Source organism: Zonotrichia albicollis, chromosome Z, assembly GCF_047830755.1.
Source record: "Zonotrichia albicollis isolate bZonAlb1 chromosome Z, bZonAlb1.hap1, whole genome shotgun sequence".
Lineage (NCBI taxonomy): Eukaryota > Metazoa > Chordata > Aves > Passeriformes > Passerellidae > Zonotrichia > Zonotrichia albicollis.
In genome coordinates this window covers 7,352,449-7,368,064 of record NC_133860.1, presented here as the reverse complement: position 1 = coordinate 7,368,064, position 15,616 = coordinate 7,352,449, and the positions used below count along the sequence as shown (strand labels likewise).

Below are 15,616 nucleotides of genomic sequence, written 5' to 3'. Positions count from 1 at the left end.
TGTTCGGTTTTTTGGTGGTTTTTTTTTCACAAGGAACAAAGAATGCAGCAAAAGACTTCCCTGCCTTGCAACAGAAATTAAGAACCCATTCTCCTAAGAGCAACCCTGATATTTCTGATTTACTACACTACTTTTAACCTGTATTCCTCTCTATGATCATTACTGAGGGAAAAAACCTAACCAAAACACAGAGATGATAATAAAACCAAAATGGGGACACCAGCCTGACTGACATGGGTTTGAAGTGCTTTCCAGTTCATGCCACTCACTGCTGGATGGAGAGAAGTCAGGACAGCAAAGAAATGCTTGAATAAAAGAAATCATCCAAAAGGGAGGGTTGTTGAACATGCAGGGCACCACACATGAGACACAGGGTCAGTGCTGGTGTGCCAAAATTGATTCCACATTTCATTGCTTTCAAGAAGCTTAAGATACTGCCCTAAATATGTTATAACCAGTTTGTTTAAACAAATAAATAAAGCAGTTCTCCTGTCCAATGGTCCTTAGTGGACAAAAAAAAAGTTTATCTCCATTTTCCAGATGGATTTGTAGCCCCTTATGTTGAACTTGTCACTCCCAAAGCTAAATTCCTACATCATGTGGCCTCAGGCAATCAAGGAAAGCCAGTTACAAATATGAAATATTAGTATCCATGAAAAGATGCCTCTTGCCTGGGATTTCTTGCTCTCTTGCTCCTTTTTCTCCAGCTGGGCTTGCAGCTTCTTCCTCTCCAGCTCAAGCTCCCTCACTCGCTTCTGTAGCTTTAGGAAGAGGGTCATGTCCATGGCTGCTTTCTCCATCCCAATCTCCTGGAGAAGGACAGGAGGGAGGGAAAAAACCAGAAGACTTCAGTCTCAAGTTCTACACCCATGCACAGTGGCAGATGCACCCTGTCTGTACATCACCCACAGCCAGGAACAAGAGCATCCTAAGAAACACATGTACTTCCAAAGAGCAAATCCACATTCTAAACACCTATTTTTAATGTCAGTAAAATACCTGACTTGTTTTGATACATCACTGAATGCTTAACAGCAAAACAGATAAGTAGATGATGCAGCTAAGAACATTAAAAATGTCCCTTTTAGTCAAGTGTTTATTTATGGGGGTTTTTTAACTACCACACCTGGAATATTTTATATCAAAACATAGTCATACTGATTATTTTGACCTCAGAAAATGTTTTCAGAGCTGTTCAAGAATATCAATATAATGCAGCAGCCAGCAGAGGAAAATGGGGGCTTCTGCAGGTGTGTATTGGGACACAAACTATGGTCCTGCAAGGGCAGAGCTGACCCTAGGGATATTGAACACCCATAAGTGCTCAAGAGTCAAAAGTGGAGTTTAAAAAGCAGCCTGCTCTATCAGATGTAAATAAAAAACACATTTCCCTTTTCCACAGGATTCTTGATAGCCAAGGAATAATATGTGCTGCTCTTTTCTGCATTAGGAGACTGTTGATTTGATTACAGGGCTGTGCTGGCCAGCAAAGCATCCATGAAGATGCATGGGAATGAAAATGCTCGGGGCAAGAGGCCAATGAATTCTGGTGTCCTTGCAGAGAGGGATCATGATACTGTCATGATCCATCAGCACTGGGTGTAACTGCTGTGATGAATTTTCATCAGTCCTCAAGCTGGTATGGCCCAAAGACAGCACTGTATTATTTTTAGAGCCCTGATGCTGCAAACAAGTAGAATTTGCCAGAGCACCACAACCCTGCAGTCCCCCTCACACGATTAACGATGCATTTCTAGAGCATGGAATCAATTTCATCCATCCCACCTCACTGTCCAGGCTGTCCAGTGCCCCCCTGTGCTGCAGACCCCACACCCACCACGCCCAGAGCAGGGCTCCCCTGCCCTCCCTCCTCATTTGCTGTACCTCCACCTGCTGTATCACATCCTCGGTGTCCCCGATCTCAGAGGTGCAGATGGATGGGTTGTTGGAATCAGATTCCAAACTGCTCTGGTTGGATGGGTTTCTCCTGTGCCCTGGTGTTTGCTGCTAAGAAATGATGCAGACATATAAAGCACCCAGTGTTAAAGGACTCCTCTCCAAGTGTTGCTTCTTTAGAGCAAATATGTGACAATGTACTTAAGTTACCTTACAGAGAATTACATGTTCTAAGTTTTTATGCCCTACCCTTAAAATTCATATTAACACTTCAAAGTGCAAAAGATATAGAAGCCCAGCTTAAAAATTCTGCATGAATTAAAGGCTCTTCATGACACCAGATGCCTGGTAAGTATGAACATGCAAATCTGAGCTCAAGGTTATGCTGCTGACAGAACCCTCCAGGACCCTCTTTAAAACACTCAGAATTCCATCAAATCCAGCAGCCCTCTGATTTTCAACAGTTTTTTCTAACACTTTAGCAATGCTGAACCTAAAAACTCTGGCTTTTGAAATTCTGAAGTCATATTGCTGGAGTTTTTGTTTGTTTGCTTTTTTAACCCAATACCTACGCATGAACATCACTAACACAAAAGCAAAACAACAACAAGCATGAGCCAGCTTTTGCTGAGGTTCACAGACATCTCTGAGCATTTCACAGAGAAGCATGGAAGAACAAGCACACAAAAGGTTTGGCTCCAGTGCAGATAGGTATCCTTAGAAATATCAAGCACAAACTGCCCACTAATGACAGTTCTATTAAATGCTTTGGGGGTGAGTGAGCCATGCTATCCAGGCACCAACATAGGTCCAGGGCACAAGGGAACAGGGATAATTCCAGTTTAATTACCTTAAAAATAGTAATTTCATCCCTCAAGTTGTCATATCTCTGCTCCAGACTTGCATACTCTTTTACCAGGTTCTGATAACGAGATCTCTCTTCTTCCAGCTCCTTCTTCATCTGCATATTTTCCTCAACTGTGTTTCGTGCAAATTCATCTTTAAAATAAGAAGGGGGAAAAAAAAGAAATTATGAACTTTAGCTGAGAAACAAGCTTCTTGTAAACATGTGGAACAACAACAACAACTAATGAACAAAATACTCCTTGCCAAGAGCCTTTAAAATACATGTAAGTATTCAGTAATATTTAGAGACTATTATAATGTGTATTTGTCTCCTCAATATTTGAAACAGCTTGAGCTCTTCTGTTTGCAGAGCAATCCTTTGCCTTGAGTTAAAGAGAAGTCTCCAGTGCCTACAAACCATTACTTAACTGTGGCTCCATCTCCCATGGACCAGCCATAAACCCACTTAAGAAAAGCCCAGCATGGTATAGAAATACATTTGGGTTGAAAAGTGGTACTTGCTTTATATTAAAACTTCCCTGCCTACTTCCCACCAGCAGCTTTGGCGTAGGAGCAAATCAACAACAGCAGCTCTTCCTCATGTCATCATCAACCATTTACCATGGCAAGGTTGTGGGGGTTCAAAGAAATTTATATCCAAATAAATTCAGTTATTTGTTGATAACTCCCCTCTGGAAGCAAACCTGGTCCCTTCTCTTCCTGAGGAATCTGGCAAATGTAGCCCATGTGTTGTTTTAAATGGGTGAACAACAAACCAACCCTCTCCTCTTCCATTCTCCCATCTTAGATGCTCCAAAAGCATCTTGTAAAGGATGAATAAATATTTGCAGCAAGTCTCTTCTTAATATGTTATCTTCATTCTTCTGGTTTGTGTTAGGCTAGGAGCAAAAGGCACTTCACAAGTACCACAGAGCAGTGGTAGTTACATCCACAGCAGGATGACCTTTGTAAATCCTGCTGCAAAATCAGAGCTGAAAAGGATGACAAAAAAATAGAAAAGCTCAATACATGCAGGAGAGCTCCTTTTGTGAAATGGGATCTTCCCACGTTGCTTCCCCTATGTATGACTTGTCAGTAAGTCTCTGCTTTTAAAAAACACTGGCTTTTGTCACACTAGACAAATCCTTTGCCACAGCTCAATAATGTGAATTGTGCTGCCCCTTGGATCCTTTATTAATTATTCTTGGGACACAGCTATTCCCTACTCCATCAGCTTCACTGCCTCCCACACTGTCTGCCTGAAATGCTTTAACATAACTGAACTAAAAAGCCTTGCTAGGTACTTTATTCTGTATTTCACCAATTAAACTGGCCTCTGCCTTACCCGTTGTGCAAGCAGCTCTGTCCATGCAGTAGGACAGCATGAACACAGCTACCTGCACACCAAAACAGAGACAGAAGCCACCAGGAAAGGGTCACGGGAAGATTAGCACTTTTCAAGGTAGGGAAAATTAGTTTCAGGGGAGAAAATTAAGCCCTCGTCTAATGGAGGCATGACAATGCCATAGGCAGTTTTTCCTACCTTCAGACTGACAGAGGATCCTGCTGTTGAGCTCCTCTTTTTCCTGCTTCAGGAGAGCGTTTTCTTCTTCCAGGTCGCAGATACGCTGGGGAACAAGGCAGAGAGTTACTGCTGGCTGCAGGGCAGGGCTCCTGCAGGGATTAATTTCACCTGGCCGGAGACAGGGGGCTTTGTTCGGCCTCTCTTTGCTCTTTAAGAGATCTGTTCCCCCTGTGCTTTGCCACTTATCCTTTGTACACTGGTAGCAGAAACACAGGGGAAATGCACTGCTACAAAAGAGAATAACTTTCCCTTTCCTGAGTGCACTTCTCCCCTAAATCTACATTTTCAGCAGAATCTTACAAAATACTGAGCAGCTGGACTTGGTGGCCACGACCTGCAGGAGCAAAGCTCTTGGAAGTGATCAGGTCATCAAATCAGAGGTTTATTTTTAGATTTCAATGGGCTTCATCATTGTCCTCAAGTCACAACACCGAGTCACAGCTGCTGGGGAAATAAATCTGCTGTTTGTCCCCAGAGATGTAGCACTTCAGGAGCTGAGATGGACACAGTGAATGTGAGCTGAGTGAATAGATCAGGCTTTTTAAAGTTTATTGTACCCAATCCATGTAGCACGATGAGTCACTTCAGTGCTTCCCACAACTACAGAACCCCTGGTACAGCGAGGAATGACATGTTCCAGGGCTCTTGGCAATACAACAGCAGCGTATTTAGCAACTATTAACAACAATTGCCTCGTAAAAAATAATGAGAACAGGAACTAAATCCTGAAAAGTGCTATTTTCACTTGTCACAACTGCAAGGCTGGGCTGATGCTGACAGCAACCAATCCTGGAACATTATTCAGCTTCCTGAATTCCGGTGCATTCAACAGCGTTATCTCAAAACACACAACCATCATATTGTCAAGCGAAATACAGTGCCACAGCTAAGCAGGATGATTCTGCTGCTGTCAGGGGGAGAGCACACATCATCCCAGCACGTGTCATCCCCTGTGCCTGCTCCTCCACGTCCTGTAGCCACTGCTTAGGAAACAGCTACACACAGCAGAAGGAACTCAAGGCACCAACGATAAACAACAATGTAAACACCATAATAAGAGTTTCCAGAGCCCAAGAGTAATAATTTTGCTGTCACCACTAGATTAAATTTATAGGCAGCCCAGCTGGCGTGCACTCCTAGCACAGATTTCAGTCTTCCACACAAGCATGCTCAAATTAAGGCATTTTATCAAACACTGGCTATGCCAGATACATCCTAATGATGAGGACAAAAGCACAGTGAATATTTTCTTGTAAGTCACAACTGAATCAGTCCTTTTCCATGCACAAACTCAAAAAGCTCCCCACTCGTTACTCTCCCTGTTAATTTACTCCAGCTCTCTGCATTACATCTGTCTGCACCTCTCCTAGAAGGCTGGAGTCTGGATGTACAACTAGAAAGTGAAAAACCTCACAATTTAAGCATACAGAGCTACTAGTGTTTTAAATGCTGTGAACTGAGCCAAGATTTTAATATTCTGTACCAAAACCAACTGCACTCCTTCACCATAAATCACATCTGTCATTAGATCAGCACTAGTGTCTTCAAGGTATGAAGAATTTTTTAAAAATTGGAGAAGAGATACAGGAGTGATGAAATGGAAGGAAAACCTGTGCTGCAATGGGACAGCAAGGAGCTCTACTTGTTTGTCCCATGAGGAAAAGATTAAAAACAGTGGGATTATTTTACTAATGCTTTTTATTGGGTGCTGATTAGGAATTCTCTGCCCAAAGCTATGATGGTTGGAAAACAAAACTGGACAAAAATCTTGAGTATTCTCAACTGTGCTGAGAGGATATTTGGAAGAGCAAGACTTAACAGAATCCACAACAATTATTCCCAGATTTTAAAATTTCTGATCCCGGTTGCGTAGAGATATTTTTAAGATGTTCTCTTAAGCCACTGGATTTGTTTTCTGCATTCCTGTTTCTACATGAAACAGGAATAAGCTCAGAGATCAAAACCTGTGTGTAACCAAGCCCTGTGGGAACATGAATGGTCCACACAATGGCCAAGCAGCACCAACTCCATCCCTGACGGGCAATTTTGGTGCCTCCTGCTTCTCTTTCCACAGGAAACAGATCTGTGGAGGTGCTTCAAATGCAAGAGCACCTGCTTTGAAAGATTTCTGTGGAAGATGCTGAGCAGGGAGCACTTGTGTTGGCTGCAGCTCTTATCTAAGTGTCTCCCTGGAACAGTCTGCTCATAAGGTCTGCCTCCCATCCTCCCGCAGTCCTGTAAGGAGAGGATGATGGCATTTGGCACTTTCCTAATGAAACTCCTGGCCAGGCTGTGAATTATCCTAGCTACCAAGCAGGAAGAATAGGTGCTACCTAAAGCGTTGGAAGGAGCTGTTGGTACTTACCCAGATGTTTCAAACTTAATCATAAAATTAAATAAGAAGAGCTGTCCTAAAACTAAGGACTTAGACAGAATAGCTGTGATGAAGAGATTAAAGGACTTTTTTTCATTAACTAAATCATAACTGACATGGATTTGCAGGAGCTTCAGAAAAATTAAAGGCTCATCTCAGTCTCACTCAGAAGTGAGATGTCTTTGAGAATCTATCCCACTACAACCATGCCCATGGGGTCCTCTTGATACTGAAGGCAAAAACTGCTTCTCACCTGAATTTAATTTCATGATGCTTCCCAGCTTCTAGCAGATATTAGAACAACTCAAAAATCTCTTCCCAAAATTTTTCTTCAGAAGTGTTCTGGATAAATGAATATTTTCAGGAAGGAAACAGGTCCTCTCCCTCTTCCCACTTACAAGGAACCGAAGGGAGCAATGTAAAGCTAATGCCAGAAATAGGAGCCTGCACCATTAGAAATGTTTTATAATTAAACTGTCTATTTTCATGGTGAAATGCACAGTATTTGCTCTGCTGTAGGCACTTTTACAACAAGGGAAATCTTCTGCTTTGTTTTCATGCTTTTTAAAAGCATTTCTTCAGTGATTAATCCAACCTTCCATCCAAGTGCTCAAAGGCGATTTGCAATCAAGAACAAAGAGACACAGTTTATCCCCAGCTGCATCACCCTTAAAATCAGCCATCCTTTCAGGCCCTAAAAGCCTGTGCTGCACCCAGCTAATGAACAGAGCCCTGTGCCAAAAAGAATATTATCATTTTAAAAGGAAATCGCTTGTTTCACATGTCCCTGTGTGGTGCACCACAAGTGCAAGGAGTGGAGCAAGTGATCACCTGGCAGCTCTCTTGGTCCAGCCAAGGACAGCAAGCGTACAGACCGTTCACCTCTTTGAGAAGCACACCCAAAAGTGCATTTGAGTCATGCCAGAGGTTTGGGGTAAATCACCCTGACCGCAGTCCTTCACCACAGCTTCCCAGCCAAACCCACCACCTGAGGTGCTCAGCCTCGAGGGGAGGCTCACACAGCAATGGTGCTGTGTCAAGTGCCCTACAAGAGCCTCATAAGGACATTCTTCCACTGTAATAATAACACAGCTAATTCCAGGCTTTTTTTTTTTTTTTTTTTAAATTTCCAAAAGTGACTCGTCTTCAGGTCGTCACACAGCAAGTACTGTTTTAGAATAACAGCTGCAAAACAGCTTTTTCTTTGTAATTTATTGAGTAGAAAATCCCTAAATTCTTTCCAATTGCAAGATCAAAGATTCAATTCAATTTCTGGTGCAGAAGAGATATCATGGATTTAACTTGAGCAGCCACAAGCATTTGCAGAAGGACACTGAACTCTCATGTCAGTGCCTCAGGTAAAGAGAACGGGTGTTATTCAGAATTAATCTGATCAGTGAAGAAATTCAGGGCAAAAGGTCCATCTTTGCTATTTGCAAAACAAACTTTACACTCTGAAATCTCTTCCTCCCACTAGAATGACTTCTTGTGCAATGGTGGCAGTGCTGGACTGCTCCCACCCCAAGAGATAAAGAACAGGATTGCTGCACTTGATTATCCTTGTGGGTCCCTTCCAAACCAGGATATTCTGTGGATTTGCATGAAGGAGGAAGAAAAAAAATAAATCTATTTTGTGTATATCCCAGCTCCAAATGCCATAAAAGACCATAACAACCAGCAGTGTTGCTGGAGCAGCGCCTCTCCTCAGGGAGGGAAGTTGGTCCTCACATAGGGCATGCTCTGTGCATACCTACACCACCAGCTATGTCAGAAACTGAGCCTTGTGTCCCATCCCCGGCTGGGGAGAGGAATATTTACACCTTCCTAATATTTGCAGCAGCTGTTACAGACCTCCCCAGTAATTTGCATTACGCACCATGAGGAATCACTGTATACACATGAAGCTCTGGCATTTACATGAATCTCATGACAAGAAAAGCAGCTTCAAGTTGTGCCAGGGCAGGTTTAGATTGGATATTGGATAATTTTTTTTTTCACTGAAAGGCTTGTAAAGCATTGGAACAGACTTCTCCTGGCAGTGGTAGAGTCACCAGCCCTGGAAGTACTCAAAAACCACACAAATGTGGCACTTGAGCACATGGCTTAGTGCTGAACATGGTGGTGGTGGGCTGATGGTGGGACTTGGTGATTTTACAGGTCTTTTTCGACCTTTACAACTCCGTGATTCCATGATGTTCGTGGTTATTAGGCATCCTGATTTCCAGATGTGTTTAGTTTGGGATGTTTCCTTGCTGGCAGCACAAAAGGCATCAGGGCGGGGTGTCCTGACACAAGGCAGCCACGGCTCCTGCAGGGATGTCCACCTGTCCTGCTCCAGGAGCTGCTGTAAATCCCAGGGGCATTCAGCAGCAAAAAAAAACCCACTCAAACAACAGACACTTCCCTTCACAGCTGCGAAGAGTGAGCTCTCACCAGCATGGCCACCTGCAGGAGACAACCTGCGGCAGACAGACGGACAGACAGACGGACAGACGGACGGACGTACCTTCCTCAGCAGGTCCCTCTCCTTGCCGTGGCTGTCCTCCAGCACCTCCCTCTCGCTGTGGGCCCTCTCCAGCTCCATCCTCAGCTGCTCCATCTCCTCCTGCAGGCTGAGGAGCTGCTTGCCATCGCCCTGCTGGGTCTGCTGGTACTGCTGCAGCTCCTTCTTCAGCTTCTCCACCTCGGAGGAGTGGGCTGATGTCAGCATGGACAGCTGCTCATTCAGAAGCTTGTTCTCCTTGTTCTGCAGCCAGCATCCCAGGAAGAAGAAGACAAGAGCACAAGTGACATCAGTGCATGCAGTGATGCAGTACAAAAGTAACCACTCAAATCCCCAAGCACGGTGGGTGACAGATCCACAATAACAAACGTTCCCATGCATATCCTAATGAAGCTCATAAAGCTAAAAGCTATTTATAAACTGTGACAAAAGCTCAATAATATTTTGGCAACGATTACAGAAGCATTTGTCAAATCGTACTACGCTGATATCACTCAGAGAAAAGGCAAATAACTCTTGGTAGCACATGCAACCAAACCAAAATACTACACTTCTACTACAGCTTCCAAACAGCATTGCTTAATATGATTGGTTTGCAGTTTTGGGGGGCTTTGTAGTATTCCTTTTGCAGTTTACCCTGCTATTCCTGAATCCCATAGCTGCAGAAACCTGGAGTGACAATGCAGAACTGCAGCTCCAAGCACAAGGAGCTCCCCAAACTCCAGTTTCAAGCCATGTGCCAGCTCAGCCATCCTTTCATTTGCTCAGGTTTTCACTTCTAGCATTTAGCACTGATTTTCTCCCCAGTTTTGAGAGCTGAAAATTCAGCAGACTTCGCTGAATTTTGGGCTTCAAATCAAAGTCAATGGGCATTACATTGTGACTAATAAACCATCATCATTATCAGGCATCACCAGGCCAAAAACCGAGAGCATTATTAAAAGCCTACTACATAAGCTGTGCTGACTTTGGGTAGATAAGCTTGATACCACAAGAAGAATTTTGAAACTTAAAATGCATTCTGGTTTTTAAAGTTTGCTCTGATCATCCTTCTGGCCCCTATTAAGGTGACCTCCCAAAGCACCCCCTCTCATTGCATCTCCGTGCTCTGAAGCAAGATAAAGACACAACTCAAATAGAAAAAAACAAGTAAATGAGCCATATTAACATTTTTTCCTTTGTTCCCTAGTAATGCATTATTAATGAACATCAAAATTCAGCATTCGTATCATATTAGGAAATTAGAATTTCTGCATAACCAAAGGTATTTCATAGAATCCCAGAAGGATTTGAGCTGGAAGGGGCATCATGTTCACTGCCATGTGCAGGGACAGCTCCCACTGTCCCAGGCTGCCCAAGCCCCATCCAGCCTGGCCTGGGACACTGCCAGGGATCCAGGGGCAGCCACAGCTGCTCTGGGCACCCTGGGCCAGGGCCTGCCCACCCTCCCAGCCAGCAATTCCTCATTCCCAATGGGCCAAAATCTGTCCCTGCCCTCTGGCCCTGGGAGCCATTGCCTGGCTGCTGTCCCTGCCTGCCTTGTCCCCAGGGGCTGTGCAGCTCTCCTGGAGCCCCTGCAGGCCCTGGCAGGGGCTCTCAGGTGTCCCTGGAGCTTCTCTGGTGCAGCTGAGCAGCCCCAGCTGTGCCAGGCTGGCTCCAGAGCAGGGGATCTGAAGATATTTCCAAATAAATGCATTTTCAGAACCTTGTGTCCATGGTTTCACACAGCACCCAACCAAGATTTTCATGCAAATACAAGATAAATGCACAGGAATGGTTCTGGGTTGTTTTATAAAAAACTACTGACATGAGAGAACATTTACTGGGTTGTTCCCCACTGCAATCAGAGATTGCTCAACAGACGCTATTTAATTTGAACTTGCTTTATTTTCAACCATTATCCAGTCCTGCAGATTTGAGACAGTCCTGGTTTCAACCCAGGCTCTGTGAAAAAACCCCAATTTATTTTGCTACCAAAGGCAGATGTAACAAATTCCTCAGCTTGTTACCCAAATTAGTTTTATTCACAAAAATGCTCACAGAGATAGTAGTGCTTGCAGAGAGAGTGTAGAGAGCTCGCAGTGTGTCTAAATATTGGCTGCAAGAACATGCAACACTAAATTAGGCACATGCTTTGTAAGTGTCTCAGGCAATTCCAACAGATTTAAAGAAAATTACCTGAAGGAAAAAAAAAAAAAAAAACAGAAAAAAAAAAAGAGAAGGAATTGGTCCAATGTAAATAGAAAAGAAAGTGCTCGAGTGAGGATGTTTTGCAGCAAAATAGATCAAAATCTTTCTTCTGTGTGCAAAAAATCCCTCACCGATTAAAAAACCTAATTAAATGATTCCAGTTACAGATGCCAGAGCATCTGAGCCGAGGCTGATGTACAATAATAGGTTTTAATGTTTTCAAAGAAAGATCTCTTCCTTAGGGGCACACGGAGGATTGCATCTCTACTCATGCGTGAGCTAAAGTATCAGAAATAGAAACATTTTCTTCCACAGCTACTCAAAAAAACACAACACAACAGCAGCTCTCCAGGTTTCCTGCTATATGCTTTTTGTTTTCTTGTAAAGTTAATTGGTATTTTCAAAGGTTGTGTTTATAGATTAGCAAGGACTGAAAGCAAGATCCTTCAGGGAAACTATGATACTGCAAATGCGCCGTGCCAGGAAAAAGATTCAGTGCACTGAGAAAAGAGAATCTGCTGGGACAATGCTCCTCAGCACTTCCAAAGCATCCCAGAGAAACCTGACAGCCCTGGAAGGATGGTTAAATTCAGCTCTCTGGACAGACCACCACATGTAAGCCAGAGCAGGAATTCTTTCCTGCAAAAGAAACACAGAAAGCATCAAAGAAACTCCTACAAAGTGGTCTGTGGAGAGACTGAGGGAGAGCAAGATGGGCTCGAGACCATTATTTCTGCCTGGTTAAAAGCTCTCCATAACTCCTTCCCTAAAGCAGATCCTTCTGCTGCTTTCATAACCCATGACAGAAAAGCCAATGTTAACCAAATGTTGGTTTTTTCCTTTACTGTTCCACTGCCACACTTCTCCTAGCAAGGAAATAGGGGAAAATACAAACTATAAAATACTACTATTGTTCCAGTGTCAAGCCCAGCTGCTCAGCAGATCCAACACTGATGTTCACACTCTTTAAATGAGTTCAGCCCAAATTATCTCGACCCGGAACGACTCTTCTTATTCAATTCCACCAAAATACCTCCTGGATGAAAGGTCATACCTTTCAAACTTTATTCTGAGAGTTTCCCATTCCTAAGCTACTGCTAGCAAAATCTAAGTATGGAAATGGGCATTTTAAAATTAAACACCAGGGTCTGGAAGTTGGACCCTGTTGTGGTGCAGCTGGACCCTGCTGCGGTGCAGTTAATGCACTGCAGCCAATTGACACTCCAGTGAGGCTGAGCACAGCAATGCAACCCCCTGTGTGTCCTGACTCTGCACTGTCTGAGCCAACACAGAGCCCCTTGTCATCACCCCCAACACAGGACTGCTCCTGTCTCACTGGGGTGGGGAGATTTCAGCTGGTGAATGAGCCATGTGGGATGGACAAGGGTCTCTGACAACATCTCACCATGATAAACTGGAATAATCACAAACTGGTGCTACAAATAAGGGGTAATCCCAGCTGAAGAGGATGTTTTCCTACCTGTAAAAATTCAGCTTAAGGGCACAAGTAGAGATGAATTTCCCTGTTGATATTAGTCAATACAACTAGGCCCCACTCAGCATTTCTCATGATCACCCCTCAATTCCTTTTACAGCAACACAGAAAGTATTGAACAAAGTAATTTGCACACATTAGTAGGGGAAAAAATTATTCTGCTATGTCTGTAAAATCAAACCATTATTCTGCAGCTTATTAATGGCAAATGGCTACTGAAGAAAACACCCCTGTGATTGAAGAGTCACTGTAAGGTCATTAACTCATGCCATGCAGGGATCTGTCACATCACACCATCCCACCCTCCCCTTACTCCTGGAGAATTGTTGTGTCCAGTAACACAAAGTACGTACCCAAATTGCTCTTTATCTTCCAGGGAATGTGACTCCCAAGACACACAGCTCACAATGCCAGTGGTGGCACACACTCTGCACACTCAGTGCCCACAGAGCAAAAAGCACAGCAGGGCAATTCAGCCCCAAACCCGTGACATTGGATGCCACGTGGAGCTGGCTTGGGTTTTCAAGCAACACTTTCTAAAACTGCTGTTCTGTTTTCCCCCTCTACTGCTGGGTAGTCCCCACAACAATTCCAGTGCAGCTTGGAGCAGGCTGTGTCCCACCCTTACAAATGCTCGGCTGCCACCAACACGACTGTGAAAAACGTGTATTATATGATTGGCTTTTTCCAAATATTAAAATCAATATTATTATTATGTGTTATGTCAGAAAGTTATGCTGTATTAATTTTTTTAATGGTGTGTAAATATAATTTTAGATTATAACACAATGTTAAAACAGAAACTATGCTATGTAAGATACTTTTTTAAAGAAAGGTCTTGCATCAAGATAGCAGCCATAGGACACCTACATCTTTCAGAGAAAGAGCATTTATTGCTCTCTTATCAGAAGAAACAAACTTCTTCCCGCCTTGCTCAGCCCTGAAGATGCCATTAGGATTAAGAGGAAGAAGCTGACACTGACCAGACAGAATCCTTTGTTTGAATGGAATTTATGCATCACATATGAGGTGGATGAATATACAACAGGCTGTTGTTTTTAAGGGTTAATCCTCTGTTAATGTGTGTCCTTTTTCAGGCTTATTTTGCCCAGAAAAGGTACCCAGACTGTCCATAACTCTTCTTATTTGTCTTGTATTTTCCTAATCCCAACTGTTCAAATTTTCATTACTCTATTTATATTGCTATTTTTACAGCCACTTTATTACTATTAACCTTTTAACATTTCAAAAACAAGTGACTGACATTTTTCACAACGGCCCTTCCCACACGACACGGGCAGGCCCAAAGCAGCGGCTGGGCCGGGCCCGTCCCTGCACAGCCCACGACGTACCTGCTCGTCCACCTTCCTCTGCAGCTGCACCACCTTGTTCTCCATGCCGATGTTGAGCTTCTTGAGGTGCTGTGCCGAGCGGGCCTCGATGCGGAGGGCCTGGAGCTGGCGCCGGGCCCTGAGGCGCCGCCAGTGGCTCTGCAGCACCACGGCGGCGGCCCGGGCCCGGCGGAGCCGCGCGCGGACCAGCCAGCCCCGGGCGTACTTCTGCAGGATGGTGGCCTTGTGCTCCATCAGCATCTGCAAAACATGGCCACAGCACGGCAGTCAACAGAGGGAAGGCATGGAATTGGGGAACCGTGGAACGGTTTGGGTTGGAGGGGCTTTAAAGATCATCCACCATGGGCAGGTGGTGGATGATCACACTTCTACTAGACCAAGGTGCTCCAAGCTCTGTCCAACCTGGCCTTGGAAATTTCCAGGGATCCAGTTGTGCCAGAATTCAGGACATACTTTTGGCTGTCCTGGGTTGCCAGGTCCCCTGCCAGGGGGCTCAGAGACCCTGGCACAGAGCCTAAGACACCTGTGACTTTGATTATGACCCATGGAAAAAGTTACCATCCTTATATGAGGATCTGCAAGCCACAAAAGTCTAAGTAGAATAATAATCACTTTGTCATAGAGTGAAAAATAGATTTTTTGGGGTTTTTAGAATGGGGGTTCAGGGGCCAGGATGGATTAATCTGGGTGTGTCCAGCCTTTCTCCTTCTTCTTCTTGGCCTCCATCTTCTGCTGTGATATTGGCACTTTTAGATTGGTTTAGAGTAGAAGCTAACAAAGGCGATAGCCATTGGGAAGTAATTGTAAATATTGTACACGTAGTTTTTAGTGTAAAAAGATAACACCTCCCTGGGGGCAGGCAGAGTGCCTCTGTCTGTCCTGCTGAATGGACCTTGGCAGGTCAGGAGAAAGAATTTTATAGATAAGATACAATAAACAACCTTGAGACCAAGAACTGAAGGGTTCTGACTCCTTCTTCGACCACTGGGCTGGGAAAAGAGACTTTCTAACGCATCTTGAGGTCACTCTGTGCAGCTAAATTCCTGAGACAGTTCCTCTGGGAAACCTGTGCCAGGGCCTCCCCACCCTCACAGCCTTCCCAATATCTTCTCTAAATCTACTTTCCTTCAGCTTAAGGCCATTCCTGGAAGGTCACCTATACAGGAACTCTGGTTTGGTGGCAATAAACATTAAACACTTCCCAAACTGGTTGGAAAGGGCTTCTCCTCCAAGGAATGTCCTGGAAGATGCAGGTGCTGATGGCTGGAAATGGAGGCTGTGGTTTTGCACCCTCCTTCATGGACAGGCACTGTTCTCAATGGATGCAGGCAGGACACCTCTCCTAGGAGCCTGCTTGGTCTCAAAGTAAAGACCT

At 44.2% G+C, this 15,616-nt stretch overlaps 1 protein-coding gene across 4 annotated transcripts in view; it reads right to left on the bottom strand.

Moving 5' to 3' along the window:
• MYO5B (myosin VB) overlaps positions 1 to 15,616 on the bottom strand; it is a 152,114-nt gene that overhangs the window by 29,601 nt on the left and 106,897 nt on the right. For 2 of the 4 annotated variants that reach the window (XM_074532590.1, XM_074532592.1), the window contains exons 21-26: positions 14,242 to 14,481; positions 9,208 to 9,447; positions 4,286 to 4,370; positions 2,747 to 2,895; positions 1,885 to 2,007; positions 672 to 809 (exon numbers count right to left, since the gene is read on the bottom strand). In XM_074532590.1, the coding sequence (XP_074388691.1) occupies positions 672 to 809; positions 1,885 to 2,007; positions 2,747 to 2,895; positions 4,286 to 4,370; positions 9,208 to 9,447; positions 14,242 to 14,481 (975 nt within the window). The remainder of the gene's footprint in view (positions 1 to 671; positions 810 to 1,884; positions 2,008 to 2,746; positions 2,896 to 4,285; positions 4,371 to 9,207; positions 9,448 to 14,241; positions 14,482 to 15,616) is intronic. The other 2 variants (XM_074532591.1, XM_074532593.1) reach the window with 1 other exon arrangement.